This window comes from Phoca vitulina, unplaced genomic scaffold (genome assembly GCF_004348235.1).
Source record: "Phoca vitulina isolate PV1807 unplaced genomic scaffold, GSC_HSeal_1.0 scaffold12, whole genome shotgun sequence".
In the NCBI taxonomy this organism is placed as follows: domain Eukaryota; kingdom Metazoa; phylum Chordata; class Mammalia; order Carnivora; family Phocidae; genus Phoca; species Phoca vitulina.
Window position 1 is genome coordinate 5,515,488 of NW_022589715.1, and position 18,043 is coordinate 5,533,530.

The following is an 18,043-nucleotide window of genomic DNA, read 5'->3' on the forward strand; positions in this document are numbered from 1 at the left end:
CCAGAATTCCGCCCCCCCCCCAACCCCAACATTCGTCTATCTCTAATTCTGCTCTCTGCATTTTCCAGAATTTCATCTGAAAGTCTGCCACCAACATTAATGAACAGCTAGCTCACTGCTTGTTTGAGAACCGCGTGCCAGAGAAGGGGGTAGAATCCTGCAGATTCAGGACTTGGGTTTAGAAAGACTACAGGCCCCAAAATGCAATTTCACCTTCCAAAGACTACCACTCCCAACATGCAATGCAGCCAGAGTTAGCAAAGGAAAAGCCTGTCTGGAAGTTTTGCCTTCCTGTCACCCTCAGGCAAAGGAAAGATTTAGGAAGTCGCCAGAGGATATTTTTTGCAGGAGCGGTCACTCTCTAAATCCAGGCAAGGAAGGGGAGGAGTCTGAGCCGGGTCCCGCCTCTTCTCCAGTAAACTCCTCCCGCTCCAGCTTTGGAGGCTGGAGTTCCCAGGGCTGGGAGCAGTTGCACGCCCCCGGCTTTCCCCATGGCTTCGGTGACCAGAGCCGTGTTTGGAGACCTGCCCTCAGGGGCAGGGACAGTGGAGAAGTTCCAGCTGCAGTCAGACCTGCTGAAAGTGGACATCATCTCCTGGGGCTGCACCATTACGGCCCTGGAGGTCAAAGACAGGCAGGGCAAGGCGTCAGATGTGGTGCTCGGCTTTGCAGAGTTGGAAGGTGGGTTGAACTCTGCCCCGGGCTGCCGGGCCGGCCCCAGGCCCCCGGCCCCCCCCGGACACGCGCCCCGATCGATCGGGCTGCTGGCGGCGGGGAGCCGGAGCAAGTCCCCGAGCTTGGCGCCGTCAGGAGTGCTAGCAGTCGGCCAACTCTGTTTCCATCCAGTGTCCGGAAAAAAGACAAATGAATGCGAACAGCTACAGGACTTGGCCTCTGGTTATCCAGTTAGGCTTTGCTCTAATTAATTTAGAATAGTTGAGGGTAAGATGAAATCCCAGCAACCCAGGAGCCATCTTTGAACTGCCAGGTCTGTGAGGGCAGGAGAGGGAAAAGCTGGCTAGAGGGGGTGTGGCTCCCCGTTCTTCCCCTGTGTTCTGAAGTAGGACAATCCAAGACCTGCCTTTTCTACTTGTTTTCTCCCTCATCAGATCCTCTTGGAGGACTGATTGTCTCAGAAATGCTCCAACATGGGGACGCCTGGGTGGCTCAATCGTTAAGCATCTGCCTTCAGCTCAGGTCATGATCCCAGAGTCCTGGGATCCAGTGCTGCATCGGGCCCCCTGCTCGTTGGGGAGTGTGCTTCTCCCTCTGCCTGCCGCGCTCTCTCTCTTTCTCTGACAAATAAATAAAATCTAAAGAAAGAAGGAAGGAAAGAAAGAAAAGAAAAGAAAAGAAAAGAAAGAAAGAAAGAAATGCTCCAACATGGCTCAGTGGGTGCAGAAGTGGAAGACCAACTCATTGTCTAGCAATGTCTCCCAACTAGGATGAACTTCTAGTGGAATCCGTGAGCAATTAGGATCATGTATGAATCCATGCATTCAAAAACGGTTCATTCAGTTCTCATTCAGTGAGACAGACATGGTCCTCACCCTCATAGAGCTTGCCCTTTAGCTGGGGAGATAGACATTAGGCAAATAATCGGATTCATGAATAATTACACTTGCAGTTTGATCTCAGCAAAGGAAAATGGACGCAGAGCTATCTGTTGTCCCTGCTGTGTAGCTAGACATTGGAGATAAGGTCTGAAATAAAGTTGGCAAAGGGAAACTGCTTGAAGATAAATACCATTTGCTCAGGGGAAGGGGCGTGCACAAAAACTGCTAGAGAGGAGGTTTGAGGTTTTCCTTTAGGTGCGTCTTTCTATCTGCTTGGTTCTTTAGCTAATGTAACATGGCTCATGGTTAGAAGTCAACAGAAAACTCTGGGTCTTGGTTTTTCTCTGATGGGGGTTCAGATCTTCTGCCTTCAGAGTCAGAAGGCAAGAGGGTTGACAAGTGACAAAAGAGGATTCTTGAGAGTCATTTTGCTGAGTCACTGCTCTCTCTGTTAGTAGCATAGCTATTTTTCTAGGCTGACGCAGAATCACAAAGAGATTACTTGGCTGGTGCAGAATTGCCCAGTGGAGTCGAAGAATTCGATGAGGGGCCTAGAATTCCAGAGCCAACAAAGCATTGGAGATGCTAAGCTGTCAGCATCTACTTTTACCACCTCCTCCATCTCTGCTTTATCACCGTTCAAGAGATAGCGGCCCTCCCTCTGCACCTCTACACACACACATTCACCTACCCTCCCTCCTTACCCGTTTTAGTTCTGCTGCAAGAATCACACGGATCTTCAAAGACAGAGCGTCTGTGGGACTCTTAGGAACCGTGTGCGGGGACATGCCGTCTGGGAAGTAGCAGTGTCTTCATGGGCGTGGAGGTGCCGATTTTGTGAGGGCATCCATACAGTGGAGTCGTCTCTGAGGCTAGGACTCCTGTGGGAATCTGGGTGAAGAAAGTATTATCCCCACATGTTCTTAAAAGGGAGAAAAAAAACAGATGCCCTCGGATTATAGGGATCTAGCTTGTGCTGTATTGCCCTCCAGTTAGTAACCTGTCTTGAGAACATTAAATAGCATTTTCTTATTAGGATACATCACAGGCTTCCCAAAAAGGTTGAATCAAAGCCTCTAAAATATTCTGGGTGCTGGGTCGAGACAGACATCCTCATTCCTATGCTATAATTTAGATAATTGAATTATTGATTTTAAAAGGAAAGCACACTATTTTCAGAAGAGGAGAAGTTGGAAAAAAGCCCTCAGAATATCAGTTAGTGCTTTCTAATATGTGCAGCCATCCTCGTGGTTATTGCAAGTGGCCCTTTGTTCCCCTTTTACAGCCCTGTCTTTCAGTTTTTTTGTAGATTCTTTCAGTATTGCTAAAGATAAAAGAAAACTTCATATATGTCATAACAGGAAGCATACTTGTCTTGGTTAGAGTAGTGTGAAATGGTGCTCTACTACTATTTTGATTAATTCTTGTGTATTAAAACCCCTGGTAAGAAACTGGCAAAAATGGGCACCTGGCTAGCTCAGTTGGTGGAGAGTACGGCTCTTGATCTCGGGGTTGTGAGTTTGAGCCCCCGGTTGGGTGTAGAAACTACTTTAAAAAAAAATCTTAAAAAAGAAAAAAATTGCTAATAATGATTGTCTTTAAGAAAAGACACTGTGTAGCTGGGGTGGAGGGTTAAGAAGGAGACTTTATTTTCACTGCATATTCTTTTGGAGTGTCTGAATATGTAAGTATTATATAAACAAAACGGAGGTAAATCATTTAACGCTACAAGACATGACAAAATATGACAGAGTAGGGGGTTATCTTGACATCACTATGTCCCCAAAACGTTTTGAGCCACAGGGAGGAGCTAAGCATGGATAATTCCATGAGACATGGTCCTTTCCTAACTGCCAGGTTAGATGTGAATGCTCTCCAGTTTCCCAGATAGCTTATATAATCTGCTTGGATCATGGCCATGACCGGAGGTCAGAATGGTTCAGTTTCTCCCTGGGAAAATTAGATCTTTCTTCTGTAGAATTCTAAAGAGGTAAATCGTACGTTCTTTTAGTTACAGCCTGGAAAAATCAGTAATGCCTCCTATGAATTTTTCTGCCATTTTTTTGTACTTAAAATACTTAAAAATGCTTTTCGTCTTCCTGTCCCACCTACAGTCATTATGACTTCTTTCAAAACCTGTGATGAGACTATTTGCCTATAAGCCACGGGTATAAACAACCTGCCCACACAATCACCACCTGCCTGCCCCTTTATCTTCCCCCCCCCAGTCACCACCAAATACCCAGCTATTACTGCCATGAGAGCCATTATGGAAAGAAATAGAAAAAACAGACTTTGTGTTTTTCGAAAACCGCAGTTCATAGGGGGGTGGAGGAAAAGGGAGGGGCTCGGTATTGCAGATGCCCAGTGCCCTTAGAGGAAACATTGAGGATTCCTGGTTTAGATCTCTGCTTTGTCCCTTAAAGCTGTGGGACCTAAGCAAGTTATTGAACCTCCCCAGACTTATTTCCTCACCTAAATTTAATGGATAATGATGATTAAATGTGCTACCAGCTGTGATAGTGTCTGTCGTGAACAATCAATAGCTTTTATCTCTTTTCCTTCCCTTGCCTCCAAATACCTTCCCTCACACTCCTGGAACCTTTTTTTTTTTTTTTTTAATTTATTTATTCATGAGAGTCAGAGAGAGAGATAGAGAGAGGCAGCGGCAGAGGGAGCAGCAGGTTCCCCGCCTAGCAGGGAGCCCGATGCGCGACTCGATCCCAGGACCCTGGGATCGTGACCTGAGCCAAAGGCAGACGCTCAACCATCTGAGCCACCCAGGCGCCCCCCTGGAACCTTTTACTTCACTTAGTTAATACTGAAAAAAGGGCATGAAGACCCATGTGGATAACCAGCAGCCATTTGAAAATATATAAAATTTTGGGGACAATTAAAATGCTTGTCAATGAAAGTAATGGCTGTTTTCCTCCGAAAGCCAAAGGAAAGTCATTCAGGTTGTAGAAGCTTCGCCTGGGATTAGTAGGCACTTTTATTTCAGACTTTAGGGCACTCTGGCTGAAATTTGGGCTGTATGAGGTGCACAGCACAGCTGGGGTCCTTGGGATGGTAGAAGAGTGGAAAGATCCATTAATATATTTTGGCCAGTCCTTTGCCCAGGTAAAGGGACAGACTTTTCCTCTACCCTTTATCCCACATCAGCAATGGGCTTGATTAAATCATCATTCGTGGCTTGACCTAGAAACTTTGCCCTTTTTGCATGGAAAACAGTATTTTCTGCATTTCTTTTTTTTTTTTTTTTTTAAGATTTTATTTATTTGACAGAGAGAGACACAGCGAGAGAGGGAACACAAGCAGGGGGAGTGGGAGAGGGAGAAGCAGGCTTCCCGCAGAGCAGGGAGCCCGATGTGGGGCTCCGATGTGGGGCTCGATCCCAGGACCCTGGGATCATGACCCGAGCTGAAGGCAGACGCTTAACGACTGAGCCACCCAGGTGCCCCTATTTTCTGCATTTCAAAAATGTCTTTATTTTATCCTTTTAAATTTTTTTAATCTTTTTTTTTTTATTTATCTGACAGAGAGAGAGAGACAGAGACAGAGAGAGAGGGAACACATGCAGGGGGAGTGGGAGAGGGAGATGCAGGGCTCCATCCCAGGACCCTGGGATCATGACCTGAGCTGAAGGCAGATGCTGAACGACTGAGCCACCCAGGCACCCCATATTTTCTGCATTTCAAAAGAAGCTTTTTAGTCATGTCCTATTCAGAATTTGAGGACTGTCACTTTCTATAATTCTGATTTGATATAAAACTTAGTAACATATGAAGATAGTATAAAATCCATTTGTTCTGAAGAGTTTTTCGGAGACAGTTGGGAGCAGTAGTTTATGTTGTCCTTATGGTTCAGTCATTGAAAACTCTTCCTCTAAACCAAGCACTGACAAGTGCTTCTTGTCTCCATGGGCTATTTACTGTGGCCAGAGAGTGGTCCCTTCTGAGGGAATTCTTGCAAGTCCATGAACCAGCAGCACTGCTATTGGATTTGTCATTGTCTCCACGGAGAGTTGGGGCTCCGTGTACATTTGTTGAATGGATCAAAGTAGGAATCAAAGATACATACGGCCAAATAATTTTGAACAAAAATGCTGCTTTTCTTCACATTTTTGAGCTGAAAAGCAGATGAATGGTCCACATTATACATCATCAGGGAAATGCAGATTAAAATAATAGTGAGGGTTACCAGAATGGCCAAAATCCAGAACACTGACAACCCCAAATGCTGGTGAGGATGTGGGGCAACAGGAACTCTCATTCATTGCTGGTGCGAATGCAAAATGGTACTGCCGCTTTGGGAGACAGTTTGATTGTTTCTTACAAAACCCAACGTACTCTAACCATATGATCAAGCAGTCATGCTTCTTGGTAGTTACTCAAAGTAGTTAAAACCTTATGGCCACACACACACACAAACTTATGTCCACAAAAAACCCTGCACAAAGGTGTTTATAAGCAGCTTTATTCATAATTGCCAAAACAAGCAACCAAGATGTCCTTTAGTAGGTGGACAAATAAACTGTGGTACATCCAGACAATGGAATATTATTCAGTGCTAAAAAGAAATGAACTATCAAGCCACAAGGAGCCACTAAAACGCATATTACTAAATGGAAGAAGCCCATCTGAAAGGGCTACATACTATCCAATTCCAACTATGACATTCTGAAAAAGGCAAATTTATGGAGACAGTAAAAAGATCTGTGGTTGCCAAGGGCTAGGGGGATGGGAGAGATGAGTAGGCAGAGCACAGAAGATTTTTAGGGCAGCGAAAATACTCTGTATTATAATGATGGATACATATCATTATTCATTTGTCCAAACCCATAGAATGTACAACACCAAGAGAGAGCCCTACTGTTGAACTAGGGACTTTGGGTGATAATGATATGTCAGTGTGGGTTCATCAATTAGAAATGTGTCTCTCTGATGGGGGGTGTTGGTATTGGGAGAGGCTATGCATGTGTGGGGACAGGGGATGTATGGGGAATCTGTACTTTCTGCTCAATTTTGCTGTAGACCTAAAACTGCTCTGAAAAATAAAGTCTAGGATGCCTGAGTGGCTCAGTCGGTTAAGTGTCTGCCTTCAGCTCAGATCATGATCCCAGGGTCCTGGGATCAAGTCCTGAATTGGGCTCCTTGCTCAGCAGGGAGCCTGCCTCTCCCTCTGCCTCTCCCCCTGCTTGTGCTCTCTCTCTCTCACAAATAAATAAATAAAATCTTTAAAAAATAAAGTCTACTAAAAAAACAAAAGCAGATGAAGCAAAACCAAGAGAAGTTTTCCTGGCCCATTGGAACTCCTTTTGGTTACCCAGTGTAAGGAGTTTTAAAGCTGCAGCTTCAGAAAGAGAGGAGGGTGGGGAGGGAGGTGGGAGCTGATGGAGAGGTCAGTCTGGCCGATGCGAAGGGATGGTAGTAAGATCAATTCACCAGAAAGCCTTGTTTTCAAATAATGTGATGCTTCAGAATAAGTCCTTAGGAGCCAGACTGTTCAAATCCAGGTTCTTCTGATAACTAGTTGTGTTTGGGGGCAAGTTACTTAGCCTTTCTGTCCTCAGTTTCCACATCTATAGAAGGAGGGTAGTAATACTGTCTAGCTCGTAGAACTATCCTGAAGATGAAATGAGTTAAATAGAGCACTTAGAAAGTAGCCGAGCCTTAGGAAGAACTTGGTGTTAGCTATTATGATAGTCCATGGGCAGGACTCTGAGGACCTGCAGGTCAGCCGGGGAGTGAATCAGGAGAGACCTGGAAGAGGATGGTTAATGTTTCACTTGTGCCCAACTGGTTGAGTAATGGGAACCTATGATCTGTAACTGGCCTAATGGTTCAAGGTCTGTATCCTGAGAACCCCTCCAGCCATGGTAAAAATTCATATGCTTGAATTGCATTCTCTTCTTTTTTTATTTAAGTTCAATTAATTAACATATAATGTATTATTGGTTTCGGAGGTACAGGTCAGTGATTCATCAGTCTTATATAATACCCACTGCTCATTACATCACATGCCCTCCTTAATGTCTATCACCCAGTTACCCCATCCCCCCAACTTCCCTCCCCTCCAGCAACCCTCAGTTTGTTTCCTATGATTAAGAGTCTCTTATGGTTTGTCTCCCTCTCTGATTTTTGTCTTGTTTTATTTTTTCCTCTCTTCCCTATGATCTTCTGTTTTGTTTCTTAAATTCCTCATATCAGTGAGATCATATGATAATTGTCTTTCTCTGACTGACTTATTTTGCTTAGCATAATACCCTCGGTTCCATCCACATTGTTGCAAATAGCAAGATTTCACCTTTTTTGATGGCTGGGTAGTATTCCATTATATATATATATATATATATATATATATATATATATACACACACACATATATATATATATCACATCTTCTTTACCCATCTGTCAATGGACATCTTGCCTGTTTCCATGTTTTGGCTATTGTGGACATTGCTGCTATAAACATTGGGGTGCACATACCCCTTCAGATCATTACATTTGTATCTTTGGGGTAAATACCCAATAGGGCAATTGCTGGGTCATAGGGTAGCTCTATGTTCAACTTTTTGAGGAACCTCCATACTGTTTTCCAGAGTGGCTGCACCAGCTTGCATTCCCACCAACAGTGTAGGGGGGTTCCCCTTTCTCCGCATCCCTGCCAACATCTGTCATTTCCTGACTTGTTAATTTTAGTCATTCTGATTGGTGTGAGGTGGTTTCTCATTGTGGTTTTGGTTTGGATTTCCCTGAGAATTGTATATTCTTCTCATCCACATAGACGGGATGGATACAGAGTACCACAGGAAAGGGGGATGGAATTCCAAGGGCATCTGAGTGAAAAACAGAGTAGACAGTGATGCTAGTGATAATGCAAAAAACAAACTACCTTCAAACCTTAGTCTCTACCATTGTAATCATATGGTAGAGGAACTTAAAGAGAAGGAAAGATCTATGTAACATTCCTGTGCACAGACTTGTAAGTAAAAGGGCACAAGCACATTGCTTTTTATAGCCCCTAAAAAGCCGCACAACAATTTGCTCATCAGTATGCCATGTAGCATGGTAGGGCGCTTGGGTGACTCAGTCCAGTTAGTGTCTGCCTTCAGCTCAGGTCATGATCCCGGGGTCCTGGGATTGAGCCCGGCATTGGGCTCCTTGCTCAGCGGGAAGCCTGCTTCTCCCTCCCTCTGCCTGCTGCTTCCCCTGCTTGTGCTCTCTCTCTCTTGCTATCTCTCTCTGTCAAATAGATAAACAAAATCTTAAAAAAAAAAAAAAGAATATGGTGGATGGATATGTAGTCACATGGACAGATCTTAAGGCATTTGATAAATGAGAACTTGCAAACCAATGTGCATAGTGCGATTCTCTTTATATAAATATTGCATTTGTGTAATTGTATGTGCTTCTCTATAGTTAATTAAAAAACAAAAAAACTGGAAGTGTATATGCCAAACTGTTAGCATTGGTTGTCACTGGGAAGAAGAAGAGTTGAGGCATAAAAGAGGGACTTTCATGTTTTTTTTTTTTTTTAAGATTTATTTATTTATTTGAGAGAGAGAGCAGGTGGGGGGCAGGTAAGGGGCAAAGGGAGAGAGAGAATCTCAAGCAGACTCCTCACTGGGCATGGAGCCTGACGTGGGGCTCGATCTCACAACCCCGAGATCATGATCATGACCTGAGCCAAAATCAAGAATCAGACACTTAACCAACTGAGCCACCAGGAGCCCCTTTCACGTTTTACTCTTTATTAAGGTTGCCAGATTTAGCAAATGAAAATACAGGACACCTGATTAAATTTGAATTTCAGATAAATAACAAATGGAGTTTTTTTGTTTTTTTTAAACTTTTTATTTATTTATTTTTTTTAAGATTTTATTTATTTATTTGACAGAGAGATAGAGAGAGCACAAGTAGGCAGAGCGGCAGGGAGAGGAAGAGGGAGAAGCAGGCTCTCCACCGAGCGGGGAGCCTGACGTGGGGCTCAATCCCAGGACTCTGGGATCACGACCTGAGCCGAAGGCAGACGCTTAACCGACTGAGTCACCCAGGCACCCACGTTTTTTTAAACTTCTTTAAAAAGTTTTTTCATTTATTTAAGTAATCTCTACACCCAACCTGGGGCTTGAACTCACGACCCCAAGGTCAAGAGTCACATGCTCTTCTGACTGAGCCAGCCAGGCACCCCAACAAATGGTTTTTAAGTGTTAAGTATGTCTCATGCATAACAATAATATGGTTGTACTTATACTAAAAAATTATTTATTGTTTATCTGAAATTCAGATTCAACTGGGTGTCCTATATTTCCTCTGACAAGTCTACTCTATCTATATATTTTTTCATGCTCTTTAAAGGATAGTTTCATGAAATAATTGTATTATTCTAAAAAAAATAAAAAGAGAAAGAAGAAGAATTCTTGAGACAACACAAATATATGTTAAGGAAATGTTTAGTTAAGGAAATTGATTGGCCTAGAAAAGAGCAGATTACAAAGCAGCATGTAAATTAAGACTCCACTTCTTTATAAAAAGAAGAAGAAAAGCACATGTCTGCATGTACTAAAAGGCAGGAGGCTATACATAAGAATATTAACAGTAGTTCTCTCTGGTGATGAGATTAGGATGATTTAAATATCCTGGGGCACCTGGGTGGCTCAGTCGGTTGCACGTCCGACTCTTGGTTTTGGCTCGGTCATGATCTCATGGGTCGTGAGATCCAGCCCCAAGTGGGGCTCTGTGCTCAGTGCAGAGTCTCGTTAAGATTCTCTCTCCCTCTCCTTCCTCTCCCCAGCTCAAATAAATAAATCTTTATAAAAAATAAATTTCTTCTTTGTGCTTTATGAAGTTCTTTCACAATGTTTATAAAGAACACACATTACTTTTGGAAAGGGAAAGCGTCGTGTGTAAAGAACACCATTTTCCTGTGCTCCCCTGAGGAGTTGAATATGCCCAAGTTGGGGGCACCTGGGTGGCTCAGTCGTTAAGCATCTGCCTTCAGTTCGGGTCATGATCCCAGGGTCCTGGGATCGAGCCCCGCGTCAGGCTCCCTGCTCCGCGGGAAGCCTGCTTCTCCCTCTCCCCCTCCCCCTGCTTGTGTTCCCTCTCTCGCTGTGTCTCTCTCTGTCAAATAAATAAATAAAATCTTAAAAAAAAAAAAAAAAGAATATGCCCAAGTTGTTCCTACTTTCAGCTGCTCTCAGAAGAAAGTGGTGGGCAGCGCTGTGAGCCTCAGCTTCGGTTTGAAGTTTTAAAAAAACATTCCATCTCGCGTCCTGCAGGCTACCTCCAAAAGCAGCCCTACTTTGGAGCCGTGGTTGGCAGGGCGGCCAACCGAATTGCCAAAGGAACATTCACGTTGGACGGGAAGGAGTATAAGCTGGCCATCAACAATGGGCCCAACAGTCTGCACGGAGGAGTCAGAGGGTTTGACAAGGTGGGTCAGGGGCACTGGACAGGGTCCTCACCTGGCGTACTTCACAGAGAACCTTCAAACGTACCATCTCTTCGCCAGGCTCAATCCTCGGCCCTGCAGCAAATGCGTGGGGAGGTGATAGAGGAAAGAGGCTGATCCAGGGACTCGGGGGGAGCAGATGCGCTGGCCCTGTTCCAGGACCCATCCTTCTGGAGCTCTTCGGACTGTAACAGGCAGGGGAGCCCTGAGTGAAAGGGAAAGACGGGGAATGACTTTCTCCCTGTGTCGGGATCAGGAAGTCCAGTGGACCTTGGGCGCAATGGAAAAGTGGCTTAAAACTGGTACCTGCCACTTACTGTACGAGGCCTTTGCACGTCTTCTCTCTCATGCTTATGAGAGCCCTGCGTTATCACCAGATGAGAAACCTGAGGGTCTGAAAGGCCATATAACTCCTAGGTTGGGCGGCCCGGCCCACAGCCCTCATTTCTACACCATAACCACTGGTGTAGGCGCCCCCGGTCCAACACACACCCCTGAAACTGCCGCTAAGCCCCCTCCCCACCACAGTGTGGTGCCACATCCAGGCGTAGCCTTCCACGGAAGTGCCTCATGCCTCAAAATTACTTCAGATCCTCCCCCAGTTACCTCTTTCCACATTAAAACTCCCATTCCCCAAGTGACTCCCTGGAAAAACAAGGTTAGGACCGCAAACTGATCAGACAGCTTCTCCCTGAAGTAGAAATGCCTGGCGTGCTTCCTAGCTGTGTGGGAGTCCTGAGGGTTAGCCCCCTGCGACTCTCTTACTAGTCTAATTTCAGGGAGATAATTTTGGTAGCTAACTCTTCTTTAAATTATAGCCCCCCCCCCCCCCCCCGCCAGTTTATTTCCTATAGAAGAGCCAGAAAATACTGGCATGTGTATGGCAGTTAAAGATCACTATTTCTTCCTTTCTGCCTCTTTCTGCCTCCTGTCCTGTTGAAGGAAGTTGGTCACTCTCTTGCCCCTGTCTCACCAACTTCCTGTCTGTGGCCTAGAACCGCACTGCCCCATCTCGTCCCTCTTCCTCCATGATTGGACTCCTCACACCAGGAAGGCGTGAAGGCAAGGGGTAGCCTCGGTCCTAGCAGCACTAGGGCAGAGGGTCTCCGGAATATGGCAGGGCCATGGGCAAAGCCCAGCCAGGGGAAGTTAGGCCCAGCTCTGTTCTGACAGGGATTTTCAGAAGAGCCTCAGAACAGCACCTGTTCTGGCTTGGTCCTCTTCCCTCTGTTCCACTGTGGGGTTTTCTGTGGTGTTGCTTCACATGTGTGCCCTGTAAAAACACAGCCCAATAGTGAGTAAACACATCCTTCAGTGCACTGTGCCTCCTGAGTTCCTTCTGTGAACCGGGCAGCATAATGTGGCAGGGATTCCTGAGACTCCCCTATGGCGAGGGAGCCAGACCCTTCGATAAATAGCTGTTCTAGGCAACCAGCCCCCTCATATAGATGCCAGCAGTGTGCTATAGAAACCGGGTGTGGACAGATTCATAGCAACTCGGGAGGGAGGATTGGAACCACCCTTGAAGAAAGAATAGCATTTCGTTTAGTAAGTAGGTACTGGAAAAAATGGCTGTGCAGAAGCCCAGAAAGGGTGGGGGAAAGACTTGGAATGTTATCCTGGAGATATTGAAAGCTTTTGAACCGTAAGCTTGCACACAGTGACATGAGCAGTCTCAGATGAACTTCGTTTCCAGTTGTATTTCATCTCAACAATTACTGAACAAATAGCTGGTTTGTAGATACGTCTTGTTCTATTTATATCAACACATTTTTTTAAAAGATGAAATTTGAATAACCTAACAGGATTAGAAATGGCATATAAGTAGGCCTAAAGATGCAAACGCGGAAATTTTTCAGGAAATTCGGAAAGTGCAGGGTCAGGGATATTCTCCCATGAATAGAAATTGTGTGTTCCACAAAATTACACTTAATCTGATAATATTGGTTTACACAAAAAACTTTCCACTGTGTTCTTTCTCTGAAGGACAAGGACTAGGTAGCAATTCAAGAACATTTTATTTCAAATATTTTATTCCCAAAATTTTCCATTTGGGGGATTCTTTTTTCTTTTTTTAATCATGCATATAACCGGCTTTTATATTTTAAGTGTCTTGAAAGTTCAACATTTCTAGGAGATAACTAGGGTGTAAAATTAATTTTTTACTAAGGTCAGTAAATTTGTTTCGGATACCAGCTGCTTTCACCGTAGGTAAATGCAGAGACCTCCGCTCCTGCTGGGCTCCCCTTCCTGGTAAATGTGGGATCTCTCAACATCAGTGACAGAGATCCAGGCCATGCTAGGAGCAGGTGGGCAGAGCCCGGGCTCAAAGGCCATTCCTGTGACCCACAGAAATTATTATCTTTCAAGTCTATTTGGAATGACAGTGTTTGGCCTCAACTCTTCTGTTGACAAAAGGAGATTCAAACAAAACATTCATTGAAATGAAGATGTGGATGGTGTAGACTGCCAGGCCTGAGTTTGAATCCTAGTTCTGTCACTAATGACATGTATGACTTTAAACAAGATTTTTTTACCCCTTTAAACAATGGGCATGGCCCCGCAGCGGGCTCCATGCTCAGCCTGGAGTCTGCTTAAGACTCTCTCCCTCTTCCTCTGCTCCTCCCCCTGCTCGTGCACATGCGCATGTGTGCACACATGCTCTCTCTCTCTCTCTCTCTCGCTCTCTCTCTATATATATATATATAATAAATAAATAAATCTTTAAAAAAAGTTTTAAACAATGAGCATGAAGTATGAAAAGGTTCTACTCAATCCCCCTGGAATATGGGAGGTGGAAGTAGGCAAGGAAGCACCACGGAACTCAATTTGCTCATCTGTAAAATGGGGTCATAGTATTAGTTGGAGCGATTTGAAATTGCCAGTGTTCAACTGTTTTGACCTACAAAGATGGTCATTTCATTTGGTTCAACCAAATCCTTACCTTATGAAATGATTTATGTAAAGCACCAGGTCAGTGGCTGGTAAGCACTGAACAAATGGACATCTCCTGTCAGCAAAGACCTCTTGATAGTGACCCCCAGGACTCCCCAGAGGGACTGGACTCTCTGGACAGTATGTCCTCTGATCGCATGGAATAAGGAAAACAGCTCAGGATCAGACCACTGTCTTCTCAGCTGGAAGAAGTTAGGAAAAACAGTGTGTTTTTTCTGAGCCCAGCTCTCTCATCATTAAATGAAGATAGTGGTGGCTACATTGAGTCAGCTCTGAGACAGATAGAGAGTTTCTGTGAAGTTCTTAGCAAAGTGTCTTGGCTCATCATGGGCACTCAGGAAATCCTGGTTGTCCCTCCCTCGTAAGGGTAATCTTGAGGACTCTAGGGCAAAGGTGAGAGGAACCACTGTGTGTGAATCAAAAATTCCTATTGCCAAAAGCAAAAAATTCTAGAAAACTTTTCTTCATATTTTTCTTGCCACCCTTAGAACCATATTTTCTAGAATAAGAAGAAAACTTCAAGATCATTTTTCAACCCCTTTATGCCAGGGACTGATGCCCGACATCATACACTGAGCTAGGAACAAACCTGGCCCCCAAATCAGGACTCCTGACATGTGGGCAGAACTTCTTCCTAATAGAACAAGTGCCTTCTTACTTGTTTGGAACTCTGCCCAGGGAATATAGAGAATCTTGGAGCATTTTTTATAAATATTCATAAATAGTACTTCCCTGGGAAAGAGGGGCTCATTTATTACGGTCATTTTTTAAATACCATTAGCAGATTTTGCTATATGACATTTATCAGAATGGGGCATCAAGATAAAAAAAAAAAGTTTTGAAGAAGGGGAAGAAGAAAACACTGTAGACACATACATATAAGTTTAAAGAGAAAGAGTATGGGGAATATGAGTAGGAAAAGAGAAAGTAAAAAATTTTCTCTCAAGATCTACTTTTTTGTATAAAACAAAATTTTAGAACAATTAAAATCCAAGCTATTATTCAAACATCTTGAAGATCATATAACCATTTCTCTTCCTAGAATTAGCTAGCTTTAAATATTGAAACGTGGCATTTAGCTCGAGATTGCAATGACTTAACAGCTTTGAAAACACTTTTCTAGGTCCTCTGGACCCCTCGGATGCTGTCAAATGGTGTCCAGTTCTCAAGAGTCAGTCCAGATGGTGAGGAAGGTTACCCTGGAGAGTTGAAAGTCTGGGTGACATACACGCTGGATGGTGGGGAGCTTATGATCAACTATCGAGCCCAGGCCAGCCGGACCACACCGGTCAATCTGACCAACCATTCTTATTTCAACCTGGCAGGCCAGGTAAGTGGACTTTCCTCTGCTCTGCTGCTGTACCATAAAGGGTAACCTGCCTCTTCTCTCCTGCCATGTGCTTTGTGTGACCTGGGGAGTGGCTGGAGAGACCAACCCAGCACGGAATTACTCTTGCAATGGGGTCAACCCTGGCGTTGAGGAAAAATGGCTAGCAAAGACTCATAGTAGGTGCTCAATAAATGGAAGTTACAGAGAAAGATAGAATGAGTACATTGTATTACCCAGAGAATTATCTCTTTCCCACATGTTCAGACAAGGAACCAGCTATTTCAAGAACTCCCTTTCATCTCACTGTAACATGAGCTTACATTAGCTTCCTCATTCCACTCCTACCCCTAAAAGTTTCCAGTTAAGGCACTTTCCATCCTTGGAATTTTAAAAATGGGCTTGGCTCAGCCCCTTTAGACATGCTGCCAACATTTGTGTGCCTCCAGCATGTAGCCCACCGTAAGAGTGCTATAGAGAGACTCCCCACCCCTCAGTAATCCCCTCTACACTACCTTATTCCCTCCTAATGGTAATATTTGAGGTTGTTGAGGAGGCTGTTACATGAGGCAGAGTAGAAAGTTTAGCTAAACTCTGTAGACTCTATCTATTACTTCCTCTTCATCTAAAAAGCTCATCATTGTCTACTATACTTGAATCGCTTTGGCATGATTTCCTACCACACGATGATGTTCACAGCCAACTAGTAATATCTTGCATTTTTACACTCTTTTAGGAGTCTGCTGACGATGTGCTGCTTTTTTTTCCTAGGATCTTTCCAAATAGCACAAATTAATTGGTTCTTATGTAATTTCCAAAGTTCTCCCCTTAAAAATAAAGAAAGAATTCTAAACTTGCCTATTGCTTATCCTCAGAAACTTCCACCATCCTCCTTAAGATCTTAAAGACTGGGGCACCTGGGTGGCTCAGTCGGTTAAGCGTCTGCCTTCAGCTCCAGTCCTGACCCCGGGGGGTCCTGGGATCGAGCTCCTTGCTCAGCAGGGAGCCTGCTTCTCCCTCCCCCTCTCCCTCTGTCTGCCGCTCCCCCTGCTGTGCTCTCTCTCTCTCTGTGTCAAATAAATAAAATCTTTAAAAAAAAAAATCTTAAAGACAAACCAAAAACCAAAACCCAAACAAACATACCCAGCCATAAGAGGCTCTGCAATAATGTGCATAAAGACCCTCCTTTTCTAATAAGTTCAGAAAGAAACTTGACAGAAAGAAACAATTGGTGGTTTTTTATAGGGAGTAGATCATGGTGATTTTTTACTATTTTCTACATTTTTGTATACTTAGGACATCCTATTTTATAATCTAAAGAAATAGATTCAGAAATGGAAATGATACATTAAATATGTAAGTATCTTCTGATGTATTCCAATCAAGGAGACAAAATGGGAATGCAAGGTCACTATGGCTCTGTCCATTTACCAGGCAGGGGGACCCTCGCAGATCACAGACCCACCCACAGGGGTAGTCAACGTTAACCCCCTTCTGTATACTGTCTTAGTGAGTGCAACTGCAATCCACAGCCACTAGCTTCAGGGTTGAGGATGGGAGACGGCCATTAGCCCTTTGGGGCCCTTTGATGAGAGTGGGTGGTCACTCACCAGGCCTGGGGTCCAGGGGCCTCTGCATTTTCCGAACATCTCTTACCCTACCCAGGAAAGCATTATTATGTGTCTTAAACCCTCCCCAGGTAAATAACTCAAAACTTGATCATTTAAAGTGGTCAGCTCATCTTATGTATTTTCTTGTTGCTTGTTTATTTCTTTTTTAAATTTAATAAGCAATATGTTTGTTCTACCTGGGGCCAAATTTTGATTCATCACTTCTAAGATTGAGTGTTGATGGCCTGGGGGGAGGAGAGAACTGTGTTTTTCAAAGAATGGAAAAGGTATATGGGTTGCAGGTTGTTTGGGCTTTGTTTGTTGTCCTCGTTCCTTCCTTATCTAACCCCGAACTGGGCAATGAAGCAGCCTGGGGGGAATTTGAGATGAAAGGCAATAGTGGGGTTCCAGCCTGACTGGAGAGGTATGTCAGCAAAGACCCGGGTTCTTCCATCTTCCCATTCTGCCTCTTCAGTGTTTTGGCTCCTGTCTTCGGGCTCATTGTCTCCTGGCCACAAGATGGTTGTGACCCGCAGCTCCAGGAATCACGTCTTCGTGTAGTCACACCCAGAGGCAAAAAAGAACCTATTCCTTTTTTTCATATCTCTAATGTTCCATTTTTAAGACTAAACAAAACTTTTCCCAGAGGCTCTCCAGCAGCCTTTGCCTCACAGTTCATGGGCCAGAAGTGTGTCCCATGCCCTGCCTAACCGAGTACCAGCAAGGGAATTGGACCACCCGGTGGGATTAGGGAGGGCGTCCTTTACCCCGGGCATATGACCCTAGCACAGGACAACTCAAGTCAGCGCTCTGCCAGGGGCAAACGAGGGTGCCAGGAAGGGAGGTGCGGTGGCTTGGGGTAGTACTCGAGTGTCGGTGCTACCCTGCTCAAGGTGAGGAGAGCTGAATGAAGGCCGTCCTAGTGGCAACACACGGAGAGGTCTGTAAAGCCCCGGGCAGGCCACAAAGGGCTTTATAAATGCTTAATGTTCCGAACTAGTAGCAGCTGAGCAAAGCTAACCAAAACCAACAGTGAACCCAGAGATGGGCCTCAAGAGCTGTTGGTGGATCAGCCTTCCTTGCCAGGTTTTCATCGGCCTAGAAAGGAAATGAATCCAGCAGGAATATTCCACCAG

General features: G+C 44.5%; 1 protein-coding gene across 2 annotated transcripts in view; it reads left to right on the top strand.

Annotated features, from left to right (window-relative positions):
• The first annotated feature begins 351 nt into the window (after positions 1–351).
• GALM (galactose mutarotase) overlaps positions 352–18,043 on the top strand; it is a 50,954-nt gene continuing 33,262 nt past the window's right edge. For both annotated transcript variants that reach the window (XM_032410328.1, XM_032410329.1), the window contains exons 1-3: positions 352–681; positions 10,843–10,997; positions 15,094–15,300. In XM_032410328.1, the coding sequence (XP_032266219.1) occupies positions 492–681; positions 10,843–10,997; positions 15,094–15,300 (552 nt within the window). In that variant the 5' untranslated portion in view covers positions 352–491. The remainder of the gene's footprint in view (positions 682–10,842; positions 10,998–15,093; positions 15,301–18,043) is intronic.